The following is a 15506-nucleotide window of genomic DNA, read 5'->3' as shown; positions in this document are numbered from 1 at the left end:
ACGGCTAGACCCTATTAGGCTAGCGTCCCAAAAAGCCACAAAACCCTACACGTCATATTTTCGCTATTGACCCCGTTCCTCCTCCGACTCCCCTGCGTAGCTCCCCGCCTCCTCGCTACCCTCGCCTTCCTCAGACGACATCTCGAGTCCTGCGGGCGTTAGCATGACCCCCTTGTAAATCCACCCCGCAGTCCACTCACCCGCGCTCTGCGTCTGCAACACGTCCAGCTCCTGTCGCAGATCCTCGATCCGCGCCGTCGTCACCGCGTCGTTCGCGGCCCGCGCGCACGTCTCCAGCACCTGATCCAGTACCTCGAACCGTAGTTCGTCAGTACTCGCCCGCCGTCCCCGCCCGTATGTCCGCTCCACATACGCGAAGATTTCGCCAACCAGCCGGAGCACAACGTGCACGCACGCTACCCGACGGCGCTGCAAGCGAGCGAGCTGCTCGGCCGGTACTTCCCGCGCTAGCTCCTCCTGATCGTTCACGTGCTCCCCCCGCGTAGCCGAACTAGCCCCGACTGCCCCTATTTCCTCAATCTCCTCGTCGCATGCCGCAATCCGCTCAAACAGCAGCACGTTCACCTGCTGTTGCGTCGCCAAGCGCACCGATCCCTGGTAGTGCACCAGAAGCGACGGCGCCCATACCGGAATCTGCGTCATTGTCGCCCTCCGTAGTGCCTCAGGCACGTCCGCGCTATTGGCAACAAGCGAAAGGTACTCGGAATATGCAACCCCTGCTGCTCGGGATGTCATGTCGAGGCTACGAAACACGCTGTTGGAAATCTGCTCGCAATCCCGATACGCTAGTCCGTAATATATCACAAGCCTCAGCAGAAACAGCAAAAATGGGAAAACGTTCTCCACCATGTCCACATCCAGGCCGTGAATGATCGTACTGAATATGAGCCGTATATCTGCAAATGCGTACTGATGAGCACGCTCGCACTGCGAAAACACCTCCACAAAATCCATGACCAGATCCATTGGCACAGCGTTCTCCAGCTGCTGGTAGTAAAATGCCAGAATATTGTTCCGCGGTCGTCGCGACAGCAAGTCCACCTCGACGTCCAACGGCGGCATTCGCATCAAACTTTCATCATCCCCTAACTCGCCACTGCACCGCTCCTCCGCGCTACCTGACATCTCCAACGAGAAGTCGACACGTTGCACCATATGCATGATAAAAGTCAAAATTCCGGTAAACGAATGCCGTCGACGTGGTTGGCGCACCTCCCGAAAGAACGGTCCGCCATCAGATACCAACACTGCCGCCTTGTGCGAAACACGACCATTGTAAAACGCTGCCAGTGCCTTGTGCAAAAATCCTGAATACACGAAAATTGCGCTCTCGTCTGATCCATATCCGCTTATATCTGCCATCAGCTCAAAATAATCATCCCATGCGAGCGACGATGCATTCATCATTGGAATGATCTCCCCAAGCTTGTATAAAAAGCTGAAGCACACGTTCTGGTGAGAATTAGGCTCACGCAAGCACGCCAACCATTCCTTGATAGATCCGTATTCCTCTGGCGCCTCATCCTTCACCGTCTTTAAGCAGTCTCGTATCAGGCACGAAATACTCTTGCTCACACTGATATTCGGACATCCGACAACCAATCCGCACAGGGCATCGTCATGCGTAGCGAGCCACGCAAGAAACGCCATACTGTGCCGAACATTCCCGGTAAACGACTCCTGCATTGCAAGAAGGTACTTCTCGAGCTCTTCTTTGCCGTTTCGGTTCCTGCATACCACATGATACAGCGTGCTAAACATAAGCGCGTGGTAGTCTTCATACAATGGCTTCTCAGTGTCTTGTTCCTGTTCCTTCCACGACTGCTGGTACATATCTAGAACAAAGCTTGTATGCTCTGCTCCAAACATCGTCCACTTCAACGTCAACTGCTCGTTTTCGGAACATATCTGATGCCGCAATGGTTCGGGCGCGTTCGTTAAAACAACATCGGTATCCATCTCGTCCGCGTTCGGCTTGTCACGGTCATAGAACAACATGTAGGCAGAGTAATGCTTCTCCATGGCGAGCTCCGCGCTCAAACCGCCAAAGCACATATCGCCGATCTGATTCGGATCAAACGGAGTCACATCGCCATCATTAAACTCCACCCATTTGTACTTCTCGTCCATGGCATCGTCATTCCGAATGTACGAATAGTAATGCCCAGACTCAGCAGTTCCGTTATGCACAAGAATACCGACTAGATGAAACTTATCAGTATCTGTGTTGCTCTTGTCGTTCAGGTTCACAAGCTTGTATGGCGCCATGTCGATCTCCGCGGGAAACTCAAACAAATCGTTGATCTTGTTCCGTTCCATCGACTGAAAATCGTAGTCAAACCGCTTCAAATGAAAAATTAGGTGGTCCGGAACTTCCTTCAAGCACATGCTTAAAACCTGATCAGTAGCGTCCTCAAAACACACACCAGCGCTGCTTACCGTCTTTCGGCGTCAACGTGAGTACCGCACGACGAGCACTTGTACTTATTCTCGCCTTCCAATGTTTCACCTTCGACATACGAAACTAAACTCTCTGTCAAGTTTCGCTTACCTTTAATATCGCACTGAATAGCCGAGAACGGCTCCTGCGTTTCGGAAACGTGCTCGCACTCCTTAGATTTGATCTGCGTAAGCAGCATGCCGCCGTAGCACTTCTTGATCGCTTCCTTCCGTTCTGCGACATCAATCTGTCCCTCGAGCCGATCAAACAGTAAGTTGTAAAACTCATCGACATCCATTTGAATGGAAATATCAATCGGCTTGTTCTCAAAGTCCAGGATTGACTGAATGAAAGCAGTGGTGTTTATCATTTTGTGCCAGCTATATCGGAGATACGCAAATAGTCGAATCAAGTTATTCGCGAGCGCGTGTGAGTTCTCCGAATTACTGTCATCGTTGCTATTGTCGAATGCTCTAGGCGGCAGAGGCAAACCAAAGACATTGTTTCGAAACTCCTTGTTCATGTAGAGCTGGTTCATGAACGAATTGAGATAGCAGGTATTTGCCAAGTTTTGCAGTCCGACATAGCCGGCTTCCACGCGTATCCACTGGTTTCGATCCACGCTCCAAGACTCTTCTTGGATGCATTCGTTGATCGACAACAGCAAGATCTTTGAAATAACATCATTTCGAGCAGCAGTCTCTGTCGTCAATAAAGTAAGCAGCTTGTAGAGCGAGCCTCGTGAATCTGCCGTTGTACAGCCAATTTCTTCCTTGATTTCAGTGCCTGTCTCAAAATCATCATCATCGCTAAATACTAGCTTTGGAAACAAGAGACGCAAAATGTGCTCCGGACAATCTTCTCCAAAGTCCGGATCTTCGGATTTTGTGTGCAGAAACTCGAGCGTGCAAATGATGAGTCGCACGTATCCGTCAACGAAGTTGTCAATCGATGAAGAAAGTAATGTCTCCGTCGGCGTATGCCTCTTCAAGCTGTTGTACCACATAATGCATAGAGCTTGCTCGTCAAACTCGATTGACCGATGATTCAGTACCGACTTCAATACAAACTCAGCCAAGGTAAACAGCGCGGATGATTGAGTGGCGATAACTTCGTTCGGACCCGGTAGTATCTCAAGAACAATGTTCCAAAAATACTTCAACTCCGAAGTACTCGAGTCGTCGAGTCGCTGCTTCACAAAATCCGATATCTTCTTTGCAAAATACACGCGAATAGATTCATCATCCGTAGACAGCAGATATTTGCAAAATATTTCCTTCCATTTGGGATTCTGTTCAACAGTAGTCCATATCCGGGTATCTCTCGTCGACAGCGTCACCAAAAGGTCCAGGATACACTTGCATAATTCTTTCTGTGCCTGCTCGGTTAGCTCAGCAAGCCTCCGCACGAAAAAGATTACGTCCGAGTCAGGCAAAATGCTGTCCGCAATCTGCGTGCTGGCGTTATCACGAAGCATTGACACGCAAAGACGCAGCAGCGTTGCACGAACACGCTCCTGAACTTCAGGAATAGACAGAGAACATAATCTCGGTTCTACAACTAAATGAAGAATAGACGGCAGAATGAACGTCCAGCATTGTAGAAGCCATTTCTCGGCCCATTGCTCGCCCACATTCTTTTGCTGGGACTGTGAGTACACGTGCTCTAGGACGAAGCTCGAATATAACGTCCTGAAAGGCTTCTGTAATGGAAAACAATCTTTCCAGTGCTTTCCGACTGATTCTGGAGCCATGAAGAGATCTAGAAGCTTAGGAGCTGGTCCAAGCTTCTTAAGGATATTCAGCGAATACAGCGCATGATCGTCGTCAAGTTGGAGCAAATCAAGTAGGATATCTGATGAGTCCATAAGTTCATGCTCAGCCGGCCGAAGAAAATTGTCTGAAAGTGGTTGATTCTGATCGCTCTCTTGCTGGGGGCCTATAGACTGAGAAGCATGCTGTTCGGTCTGGTTTGACGTTGAGGTCTCGACGTCTGTGCAGGGAGCTGGATGACTTCGGTTTAGCACAATTATCGGTGTGATATCTCTAAATCCAGCATCTTTTAAAGTCTTATGACCGTCATTTGTCGTAATTTCGCGTCCCATGACGATGATTCTGAAACTGCTAGTCGTGATGATAGTAGAGACGACAGAGAAGAGCTCTTCGACCAAATTGAGGTTTCCTATCGTTAACGTCTCGATATTTGGTGCTGTTTTCGAGGGCTCCCATTGAGTCTTGATTACTATCGTAGTACCTTTTAGCTCGACTTGACCAAGATTCGGATTCAATGTTGAGACAGAGTACAAAGCATACTGCCTGTATGCATCTAAAAACGAATCCATAAATTTTAGCGTTCTTCTATATCTTTTAGAGTCCAGATCATCTGAGTGAGTTGTTAGTAAAGTTTATCATGTCTCACTATAGACGGGTAAATCATACCCTTAAGGGCTTCCTTGATCGTGTTCATGCATAGCCTAATAAGTGACCTGTGGCACCTTTCAATCAGCTCGCGCGGCTGAGATGTGATATATTCCGACTAACAATGTTAGAACAGAAAGTTAATGAATATAGTCTTGACAACATCTTACCTCGATCAGCAGCCGTACAAGAAAGTCAAGGCATTGTGTTGTGCACTCTTCGTTTGGTGTGCTCAAGTAAAAGTTCCAGAAAGTATCAAAGCCGGACATTAAATATCCATTTTCTTCGGAAATAAAAGCATTCTTGTCCATGCAGCGGAACTCATAGCCGAAGTACGCGACAATAAAGTTGACACAGGTCGAAAAGTTTTCTAGTCGCAAAGACTTGATCTTGCTAAAGCAAAAGTCAAGAAGATAGCACTGTTCCGTAACACCACTAGCCAAGACAAAGAGATGCTGCCAGAACGCATTTTGTATGTCAGTCGTGTTGTGAGGATTAGTGTAGAGCGCTTGCCACAGCACTTCCAGAGTATCCGAACTCGAAATCGAAGCAGGCGCTAAAGTGATCAACTTTATCAAACAGTCTTGCCGCAATAGAGCGCTAAAACTGTAAAGCTCGGCTGACTGGTTGGACGTGTCACAGTAATTCGACCAAGCTTTAGTATTTTCCACAAAAATGGCTTGATATGAATATCGATCAAGCAACATCTTCAGAGGTTCTGAGTTTGCGTCGCTATCCGCCCATTCAGGACTTTCAACGTATGCTCGAATGTAAATCAAATCCTGCAGAGAGTCGGAACCGAATCTTTCCAGTGCGATCACATGGGTCTCAAGCAGTTCCTGCAATGTCGAAGTCTTCGACCATGCGCGCATGAGCTCGTCGAAGTTTCGAACTAGAGTATCCAAAAAGGAAATCGGCTTCACCTTCATGGAATTCTCTTCCTCGGCTGAAATGTTGCTGACTCGTTTCATAACTTGCAGGAGAATGATGAAAGGGTTAATAGAAATCGCACCATGAGCGTGGCTCTCTCCTCTCTTCGCTAATATTATATAAGCGCCAATGATTGTATCAATTAGTTTGAGAATGACCGGCTCAGCCATCACCAGAGGAAGGGTCAATAACTTGTCTATGATCCAATTGAGCCAGCTCTCTGACATCCAGTTTGATACTTCAATGAAGACAGTCGCCAGAGCCTCGTATAAGGACGGAGTATTGCACGACTTCATTTCGTTCCATAATATCTCGAGCTCCTTCTCCGTGATGACGTTAAAAAGTGCAAGATAGGAGTAGATAGTCCCTGCAAATTGAGCAATAATAATCCTGTTTGCTTCGGAACTGACCAGGAACTCCGTAAACCCGGTAGCAGACATTAACAGTCCGTAATTTTGAACAATAACTACAGATTGTCGCTGATTTGACTCCTTGTATAGTCTCTGCAGATCGTTGTTAATCATCTTGATTCCGGCAAACTTGAAGTCTCGTCTTGACGATTTGAAAAGGCGAATAAACCAATATGCCTTTCTAATAGCAAAGGATATCAGCCTAAGATCCTCAATTTCTTGCTCGTCCAGGCTCTTAATCAGCAGCGACATAGCGGGATGACTCTTTTCCAGTTCCAACTCCGGATGACGCATGAGAACATAGAACATCATTTGCGACTTATCAATAGCGCCAAGCAATGGTTTTCGCTCTGGCGCATTCGGTGAATCGATATAATTTGAGATTGTTTCATCAACCAGTAGTAGATACTTTTTCAACTTCGATAGAGAATGCAGTTTCGACTTGGGGCTGGAATCCTCGGATTGAGACTCCAGTGATGTGGACGAAGAATCAGTACTGTCGGCATCGGCGCGGCCTGCTTGTTCATTTAATACACAAGCAAGAATTGAGGACAGCTCCAAACAAGGTAGAAGAGCAATCAGAATGTTAGAGCTTGATAGCGCAGTGGAGCTTGTAAGCTCCGTCCAGAAATCTTTCATGCCTTCTATTCCACCGGATTCCATAAAAATCTGAGAAAGATTGGTGAATGATGTGTAACAATCACTATTCACCTTTGCGCATGTCGTAGCTATAGATGTATCGATTGTACGCAGCATAGTTACCACTGCAGCGATATACGGCACTGAGAACAGCTGAATCTGAGCTGATTTGTCCAATTGCAAGCGACATATATCAAGTCCGAGCGAATAGGCAGCAATTTTCATGAATGAAGTAAAGAAAGCAATAATACTCTGGTCGCCTTCGTCTCGCCAACACTTTTGTGGAATGGGATCGCTGCAATATTAGTAAAATCCGTTAAATGGGAAGAAACTAAAAATGGACTCACGATCTGTTCCAAAGGTCCAGAGCAAGGTTGGGAAGGTGATCAAAAAATGTCTTCGTGTTCCCCCATAGCTCGAAACGGCCACTCTCGTCCATATTAACGAACTTCTCCGCATGCTGTGTGAACACTTGAACCCAGACGTTGGGATTCTCCGACCGTAATGCGCGCTGGCCCTCAAGAAGGAAACTTTCGATCGTGTATTGGTTCTCATCTGGAAGTGTATGCGTCACCTCTGCAATGATTATCCGTTCCACAGTCGTAATCACGTCCGTTACTGAGCTGAGTTCGTCGGACAGTTCAGGTACCGATTCAGCTTCAAGGCTGTTCTCCTGTACATGTATTGCATCCATACTAAATGTTGATTCTGTAGGAATGTCGTTATCGCTCCCTGATGGTTCGCGATCATCATCAGGATCTGAGACGACCACACCATCGTCATACTGAACTTCAGTGACCATTTGGCCCTCAGAGTCAGTAATCGCGACCTCCATTGCAACTCTTTTCCGCGGTAATCTCTGTTCTATCTCTGACGACTGACGTCTGCTGCTGAAATCAGTATTCGTGCTGGATCGAAGCGAGGTCGACGTTGAAGTGGCCGACAATGGATCCGGACTAGGCTGGCGTGGCTCAGATACAGACACCGCAGTTGGCGTCTCGGCGCGTCTCGGTGATTCGCTCAATTGGTCCGTATCCATTTATCTGAGCATTAAGTTGTCGAAAACTGGCAACGTAGTAGTCGATCGTGGTTCAATATTCAACACAGGCGAGTTGTGCAGAGAATAACGCGCGCGCGAGTGGTCAGTACGCAAACTGACCAAGAGGGGAACGAATCACGATTCGATGCTCAATGATCTAGGAATGCGTCGGTATCATGCTAAATATCATAATTTCAACGTCGAATCAGCGAACACTGGTAACGAGCGCGCCTTCAGCTGGTAGGCCAGCTAGATATGGAGTCAGTTCTAGAGATCGCGTTTGGGAGCGAAGAGGCTCCTGAAAACTGCTTTCAGACTTATGGCATCAAATATGTAGTATGACTGCATTTGCAACATTAAATGTCAACATTTGCACCACTTGAGTAGAACCTTAAAATCAAGCTGCCAGCTGCTCCATTAATTGCTCCCAACGATCTAGTTGGGCGTGTTTTCGAAATTTGGAGAGGCGGCCGTGAGAAAGTCAACAGTCACCCGATCACGACCTGCTTTGTAAACACAATGCTACTGTATGCAGGCCTAAGTGGTGGCATTATATGAGCTATAGTCTGCTCTCTGAATTACGCCTTTGCCGGCTCGAAGGGTCAAACCACCACTGGATCACCCCGTCCGCACACACGGCAGGAACATCTCCTGATTTCACCTTCTCTGCGACGACGCCACTAAACGCTTGGACATCGTCTAGCCAAAATCCGATTTCATCAACAGAGACACAAGTCAAGAGAGCGTCGACGAAGAGGCGAGTCATAGCAGGGTTCCTGAGCTCTCGATTCAAGCTCTGCAGAACTGGGAGGAGATGATTCGATGCAAAATGAGGTGCTGCAGAGTACAGTACGCCGCTTCCCGGAGCAACTGAGACCGCTAAACAATGAATAGCAGCGTCAAACTGTTTCTCGATGATACTCTTTGACTTGAATAGAGCGACAACACGCAGAAGGTAGTCTTCCTGAATATAGCCCACATTTTGTAGTGCTAGAGCAGGAATCTGCAAAGAAGCCAGAAAAACTGCATGTGAAGCTTCATAAACCGCTTGAGATATTTGCGAAGCGCCAGTAGCCAGTCGAAGAGGGGCGTTTGCTATCTCACATTTGACATTGTGAAGAAGACGAGAGAGCAGATCTGGTGATAACACCGGAGACGCCGAGACCGAGAGAAATATTTTCTCGGTGGTGTTCAGAAAAAAGAGCTTCTCTTGCTCTGTGATTGTAGAATGTAAAATGTCGATGGCTCTATTCAAGTCTGGACACCTAGAGGAAACCAAAATTCCAATCGTGGCGGAAAGTAAGTATGACTCGGCTTCAAATCCGGCAAGCGATATTGTGTATGTAGCTGTAGCTAGATTCCTCAGGGTCAGTAATATTGTAGTCGCGCAATTGAGTGTGACAGCGTCGGATCGAGAACCAAAAAGAGGCCACGACCTCGTGCTTCGTCGTTGAATGCCATCAACAACACCAGTGAGAACGGCAACAACGGCAAACAGTACCTCTTTGGCGTCACTTTGAGCTCTGAAGTGATTTGATGCTGTTAAGATAATATCCAGAGGCGCTGCACATGTCGCGACATCATTCGTGCTCGCAAGTATTTGAAACAACTGACCAACGAATCTCGAAATATGGCCAGCATATTTAGACAGTTGCGGTCCTCTGTTCTGAGCGAAGAGCACTACCAGCAAACTAGAGACCAGAGTTTGTGAGGGACGGATATTTCGTCTCAAATTTGGAGGAATATATCCATAACCTATGGTCGCCGAAATAGAAAGACTTAGATCTGGTAATACAATATTTTCCGCCGCCAGATCGTTCAAAGTAGCCACATAAGCACGTTGCACGGCCTGAAAACCGCTGTTTGGAACTGCCGCCAATATGCCAGCTAGCGCGCAGAGCTTCCCGGTGTACGCCTTGTCACAACTTTGAATTCCCTGCGTCAAAGCAAGACAAAACAATCGAAGATCGTCGTCTGCAGATCGATAGTTTGGCGTTAAAGCCTGAATCTTTAGCCGCGCGGAGACAACTGTTCGGAAAGTATCAAGAACGAGAAGTCCTGTTCGTATCGACGAATCGTCCTGCGCTCCTAAATCGACTAGCCAGATTGCCGGCGATAAAACTATCATGCGTGCAACTGATGCAATTTCTGAAGCATACTGTAACCGTGGAAGTAGATTGATGGCAGCGTGAAGGAGTGCACTTGCGTGTACTGAGCTGGGTTCAATGTCGGGGAACTGTAGATTTGCCAATAGCTCTGGCAACTCCATGGCGGCAGTCATGGGTATATTGATCTTTGGCGTTGAACTATGATTGATGATTATTCGAATGCTGTGCCCATCTGCAGTGGAGTAGTCGGGAGATATTGAACTAGCGCTCGCTCTCGGTGAGCGGTATCTGTGACGTAGTAAGCGCACACAAGCTGTAAAACCTGAAATTGCGGAGATGTTCAGGGGCTGGGTTATGGTTTTTGTAAATCTTGCTAACTTTTGATAACCCTGCTCACGTGCGTAACCCTAGACACTTAAACTACTATTTTGGCCCAGTTTGACACAGGGCGGGAGAACAACTCGGACGCAACAACCGGATAATACAGTCACGAAGTTTTCTAATTCTGAGTTATTGGATTATCTTCTGAGCATCCATCTCATCTCGTCTTTGCACAGGTTGCCACTTGTGCGCCATTCAGTGAGCGGCAACTCGAGAAGATCTGATCTGATCTGATCTGATTTGGAATGCTGTCGGCATTCTATGTATTCGTACAGGCAGCTGTCGAGAAGAATTAGATATCAAACTCGATATTGCCTTTGGCTATGATGATGTACAGTATTGAAGTCCCAATGTCAATCTTGAATGTGTGCGAATAGTTCATATCACCTCCGCACTCAGAACAGCATCCTTCTTCAGATTTCGGGAATACTCTTGATTTATGGGATGTAGAGTAGTTAAATCATGCGAATTGTCGCATTCCATACGCACGTTGTGCAGTTCATGCGCAGGCGGTGTCCACAACAGCTGCAGCGGCGCCAGAATGTTGGTCTAGTAGCTCTATCACTCGCATCTAAACTACAGATCGTTGCTAAGCGCAATCGGTCATCGTCTGCCAAGCTCGTTTTCCTTGAATAATATCATCAAATTAATCAACAATGCATATCAGAGATTCAATTTGCGTCGTCGAAAGATAAAGTAGCCACACGTTTCTTGCTGCAAGGACGAGTGCCCGCCAACCTGGCACTTCGGGGGAACACAAGCAAGGTCATGTCATCGTGTAAATCCATGGACTCTTCGCTTGCTCTTAGCACAACTGCCATCTAATGCGGTCGCATGCAGTGACAGAAACTACTGATGTCGACAATGGATTGTCGCAAAGTTAGATGCGAATCGCGCGCGTCTATTTTGATCCTGCTGCGCGATGACGTTCTCGTGGCCCGAGCAAGGACGCACAGACGAAATCATCCACTCCACATCGCAGCGGCGCTTGTCATAACTCGTACTCACAGTCACAAGAGCTCATACGCCACTGACCCACGAGGTTCTTGCTGCTCTGTCGTCTGCATTTCCTCCCGCCACACTACTCGTACCAGCTTAGATCGGGTCTTCTTCGATACGGTGGTCAGGGTTGCGTCTTCTCAATTCTGACTTCCGCTGCACGCACAACAATCAGCGCATGGCCGAATCTGTGCCGTTGCTGGGCCGAAAGTCGTCCGAGATTTCGGAGGAGGGCGAAGTCAACGACGGTCTCACCATCCCCACGCGATCAATCTCTCCTGCGAGCTTCTTAGCACCTCCGGCTGTTCGGATCGATCTCCATTCTCCCGGCATCGCTCCACATCTTGCATACGCCTCAAACATACCTTCGCACTCGGGATCTATCTCGTCGGATTCGCCCACATACTCCTCTCAGTCTAGTCCGAGTCTTCATCACTCATACGATGACCACTTTTCGTCTCAACTACGTTCGGAGGAACAGAATCACTCTAGTGGGGCGGCTATTGGGGATCATAACCAACGGTTTTGGTATGATAACTTCACCACCATCGATTGGGTGCATGACTTTATTAAAGAGTCCTTCCGCGTTAAGCGGCTGCATGATATGCCTGGCATTCGTGGTCGTTTTGAACGCACGCGTGATGCATCGCAAGGCTGGTTTCTAGTTTCCGTTATTGGCGCTTGTGTGGCGGGCATCGCGTATCTGATCCAGGGCGCGGAAGAGAGGATATTTGATTGGAGGTCTGGCTTCTGCACGACCAACCTATTCGCGCCTCAGCGGATCTGCTGCATGGACAAAATTGACGCCTGTCCAGCCTGGGTTGAATGGAGAGTTGGCATGCTTGGATCTGCATTCGCTGAATACGGTCTCTACATATTGCTGTCAATCGTTCTGGCCACGGTTGCTGTTCTGTTGACGCTCACGACCGCAACAACTACACCGTTTGTAAGGAACGCTAAGCCAGAGACAGCGAGCGCTAATACGTCGACCGCGTACACGGTCGTGGATGGACCCATCGCAGTTCTTCCGAACTCCAAGTTCACGAGAAATGAAGCTTCGACGTCGGTTATATACAGTGCCGCTGGCGGAGGAGTAGCCGAGGTATGACTACTTTGCACAATTTTGAAATCTGTACTAATTTGAACAGGTGAAAACAATTCTCTCCGGCTTTGTCATCAAGAAGTACTTGGGTTCGTATACTCTCTTCATCAAGTCTATTGCACTTGTGTTGTCAATCTCTTCTGGTCTGAATGTCGGCAAGGAGGGCCCTTACGTGCATATCGCCGCATGCGTCGGTAATATTGCCTGCCGCTTTTTTTCTAAATTTAGCGATAATGATGGCAAGAGGAGAGAAATTATATCGGCTGCTGCTGCCGCCGGTGTCGCGGTATCGTTTGGCTCTCCGCTTGGTGGCGTGGTATTTTCGCTGGAAGAAGTCTCATATTACTTTCCGCCGAAGACGCTGTTACGGTCGTTCCTATGTGCTGTTATTTCGGCTCTCGTTCTAAAGTTCCTGAATCCATATGGTACAGGAAAAATTGTGCTGTTTCAGGTGGCATATGAGCACGATTGGCATACTTTCGAATTTTTGATCTTCGTGTTTATCGGCGCCTTGGGTGGTCTGATTGGTGCAACTGTTAGTCGTCTGAATAGATGGTAAGCTTCCTGATCATAAGGCTTTCATCCTCTTCTGACATTTATATTAGGTGGGTACGCGTGTTCTCCTCAAAGAAGTTTGTCAAACGTCACCCGGTATTTGAAGTTATTGTTCTGGTTGTCTTGACGTCCGCAATCTCTTACTTCAATGTCTACACGAAGAAACCACCAAGTGAACTGGTCTATGATCTAGCTCGACCATGTGTGTACAGGGAGGACGCTGATGATGTTCTGTCATTGGACTACGAAGATGATGCAGAGCTTTGCCCTACTACGATGTCTGCCTATGCAGCGTCAATCTTGTCGCTTGTCATCGCGTTTATTGTTAAGCTGGGGCTGACTTCAATTACAATTGGTTTGAAGGTCCCAGCAGGTATTTATGTGCCTTCGATGGTTATTGGAGCACTTTTTGGCCGAATCGTGGGCCTTATGATTCAACTTCTACAATATCAGATTCCAGGCTTGTTTTTGTTTTCTTCGTGTCCTGCTGGCGCAGATCCGAGAGAGTGCACAACACCGGGTGTGTATGCTTTAATTGGAGCTGGTGCGGTTATGGCGGGAGTGACACGGATGACGGTCACGCTGGTGGTCATTCTCTTTGAGCTAACTGGAAGTTTGGACCATGTGCTACCGATTTCGGTTGCGATAATCGTCAGTAAATGGGTCGCACAGGCACTAGAGCCAGTGTCACTCTTTGACAGCATGATCAACAACAACAATTTCCCATTTCTTGACAATCAGCGCACTCCTGGATTTTCCGGCACAATACATGATATTGTTCCGAAGGCTGTTATCTCTGCCAATAGTCCAGTTATTGATATCTCGGACTCCGCATATATATCGGCGTCATTATTACGGACAAAGTTGAAAGTTGTTCAGAATTTGGGAGAGTTTGATGGTTCGTTGCCAATCTTACGGAATCATGTATTGATGGGACTAATTCCAGCGCCGGAGCTAGATTATGCTCTTGACAAGATGAAGGAGATGGATGCGTTTGCAAAGAATCTACCTTTTCGAGATCTCGGTGAGCTTCTGGATAGCGATGAAAATCTGTGTCACTTGTCCGCCGATGACGAAGAGATATGGCGTTTCCGTCACGAGCAGCAGCAAGATGCGGCGAGTGGACAGTCATCTCGTGTCACCGATTTTACGCCGTTTGTAGACCGCTCACCAATTACGTTGGATGTGAAGTCTCCATTAGCTATGGTATATTTCTTTTTTGTTCGTCTTGGGTTACGCATGGTCTGCGTCGTGGATGACGGGAAATTTTGGGGCGTCCTGCATAAGAAGAGATTTATCGAATATTGTCGATTTGAAGAAGATGCGAGAGATAGATAGGAAGCAAGGAGTCATGGTAGTTACGTTGTGCAGCATTTGAAGGGATGGATCTGGTCTGGTCTGGTTTAATCGCTGGTGGAAGAAGGGCCGCGCGACTGCTATTGTTTGATGTTCACAAATAATCGGATATACAAGAGTTTTAAATAATGAATTAATGCTGATCTACGATTATGCCATCAACTCGAGCACACTCATTTGATGTACTTGTCCATGAACTTCCGGTGGAAATCTGAACGAAGCATATCGTTGATAAACCCGTTCTTAGATTTATCGTTCAAACCCTTCGCTTGATTCTTGAAAATCACGTCCTCATCCCACCGCTTCGCTTTAGCACCGCTGGTGAACCCATCGTTAAACAGCAGAGGATTTCCGTGTGTCATTTCTTCTTGTCGTTCATTTTCCGCTTGCGCTCGCTTCACCCTCTCTTCTCGCTCCTTTTCTAGAGCGCGCTCTCTCTTGATTCGTTCAAGCTCGCGCATCAATTCGGCAGTTTCATCCTCCTCTTCATCGTCGTCGTCATCTTCACTCTCGCTCTCACTCTCGGACTCGTCTGAGTCGTCGCTCTTCTTCTCATCTAATCGCTCGTCGTCATCAGAGCCATTCTCATTCTTCTGTGCCTCTTCAAGAATCAGCTTCCGGCGCTTGATACGTTTCTCCTCCTCGTCCTCTGCATCGTCATTCGGGCTCGGCGCGTCTTCGAGTAGTAGCGGCGCGGCACTACTTCCGGCCCTGGCCTTCCCATTGGTCCCGGAATGCTTCGCCTCCTTCTCCAACAACTCCCGCTTCATCGCTTCACGCTCCCATTCTCGCTCTTCCGACGCAAGAGGAGTGCTAAGGTCGTCGCGGTCCGCGGCACCGCCTTGGCCGCGCTTGCGGAATTTGAGCTTGGTGTGCGCTGGTAGCATTCGGCTGTGGTAGATGCGTGTTGGTGCCTGCGCGGCCTTGCCGCGGGCGGGGTCAAAGGTGGGACGATGGGCTGTGGTCATCTTGTCGTGCTTTGAAGAGGATGTGCGGGAGAGTGCGTATATGCGTGAATCGAGGAGTGCGAAATGTGCTTAGGTTGTTAACATAGAGGGTGTTTTACGATGGCCGCTGCTATGCGAGTGCAAACGTCCCAACGCCAAACT

The 15506-nt window shown here is 47.9% G+C and overlaps 4 protein-coding genes across 4 annotated transcripts; 1 reads left to right on the top strand and 3 right to left on the bottom strand.

Annotated features, from left to right (window-relative positions):
• Positions 1–63: 63 nt before the first annotated feature.
• V1518DRAFT_369045 (uncharacterized protein) lies at positions 64–7896 on the bottom strand (the record flags this gene model as incomplete). Its single annotated transcript, XM_066901258.1, has 5 exons — positions 64–2410; positions 2461–4824; positions 4887–4996; positions 5049–7152; positions 7205–7896. 5 exons carry the CDS (start codon positions 7894–7896, stop codon positions 64–66), a joined length of 7617 nt encoding a protein of 2538 aa, XP_066761754.1.
• Positions 7897–8208: 312 nt separating this feature from the next.
• On the bottom strand, positions 8209–10320 carry V1518DRAFT_408343 (uncharacterized protein). The gene has a single exon (XM_066902102.1). It carries the CDS (start codon positions 10175–10177, stop codon positions 8456–8458), a length of 1722 nt encoding a protein of 573 aa, XP_066761753.1. The 5' UTR covers positions 10178–10320; the 3' UTR covers positions 8209–8455.
• Positions 10321–11390: 1070 nt separating this feature from the next.
• Positions 11391–14541, top strand: V1518DRAFT_430283 (chloride channel). Its single transcript, XM_066906172.1, has 3 exons — positions 11391–12486; positions 12533–13041; positions 13092–14541. Exons 1-3 carry the CDS (start codon positions 11563–11565, stop codon positions 14377–14379), a joined length of 2721 nt encoding a protein of 906 aa, XP_066761752.1. The 5' UTR covers positions 11391–11562; the 3' UTR covers positions 14380–14541.
• On the bottom strand, positions 14509–15505 carry V1518DRAFT_408336 (Pre-mRNA-splicing factor Cwf15/Cwc15). Its single transcript, XM_066902101.1, has one exon. The coding sequence runs from the start codon at positions 15363–15365 to the stop codon at positions 14571–14573; it is 795 nt and encodes a 264-aa protein (XP_066761751.1). The 5' UTR covers positions 15366–15505; the 3' UTR covers positions 14509–14570.
• Position 15506: the final 1 nt, after the last annotated feature.

This window comes from Limtongia smithiae, assembly GCF_038497785.1.
Source record: "Limtongia smithiae strain NRRL Y-17922 unplaced genomic scaffold V1518scaffold_1, whole genome shotgun sequence".
In the NCBI taxonomy this organism is placed as follows: Eukaryota; Fungi; Ascomycota; class Lipomycetes; order Lipomycetales; family Lipomycetaceae; genus Limtongia; species Limtongia smithiae.
Note: the sequence above shows the minus strand (reverse complement) of the source record. Positions and strands in the feature narration are given on the sequence as shown.

Bases quoted from the DNA above. Each gene is read 5' to 3' on its own strand.
- V1518DRAFT_408343 (XM_066902102.1), bottom strand. From the start codon at position 10,177: ATGACTGCCGCCATGGAGTTGCCAGAGCTATTGGCAAATCTACAGTTC.
- V1518DRAFT_430283 (XM_066906172.1), top strand. From the start codon at position 11,563: ATGGCCGAATCTGTGCCGTTGCTGGGCCGAAAGTCGTCCGAGATTTCG. The intron at 12,487-12,532 runs GTATGACTACTT...TAATTTGAACAG, and splicing joins CTGGCGGAGGAGTAGCCGAG to GTGAAAACAATTCTCTCCGG. The intron at 13,042-13,091 runs GTAAGCTTCCTG...CATTTATATTAG, and splicing joins GTTAGTCGTCTGAATAGATG to GTGGGTACGCGTGTTCTCCT.
- V1518DRAFT_408336 (XM_066902101.1), bottom strand. From the start codon at position 15,365: ATGACCACAGCCCATCGTCCCACCTTTGACCCCGCCCGCGGCAAGGCC.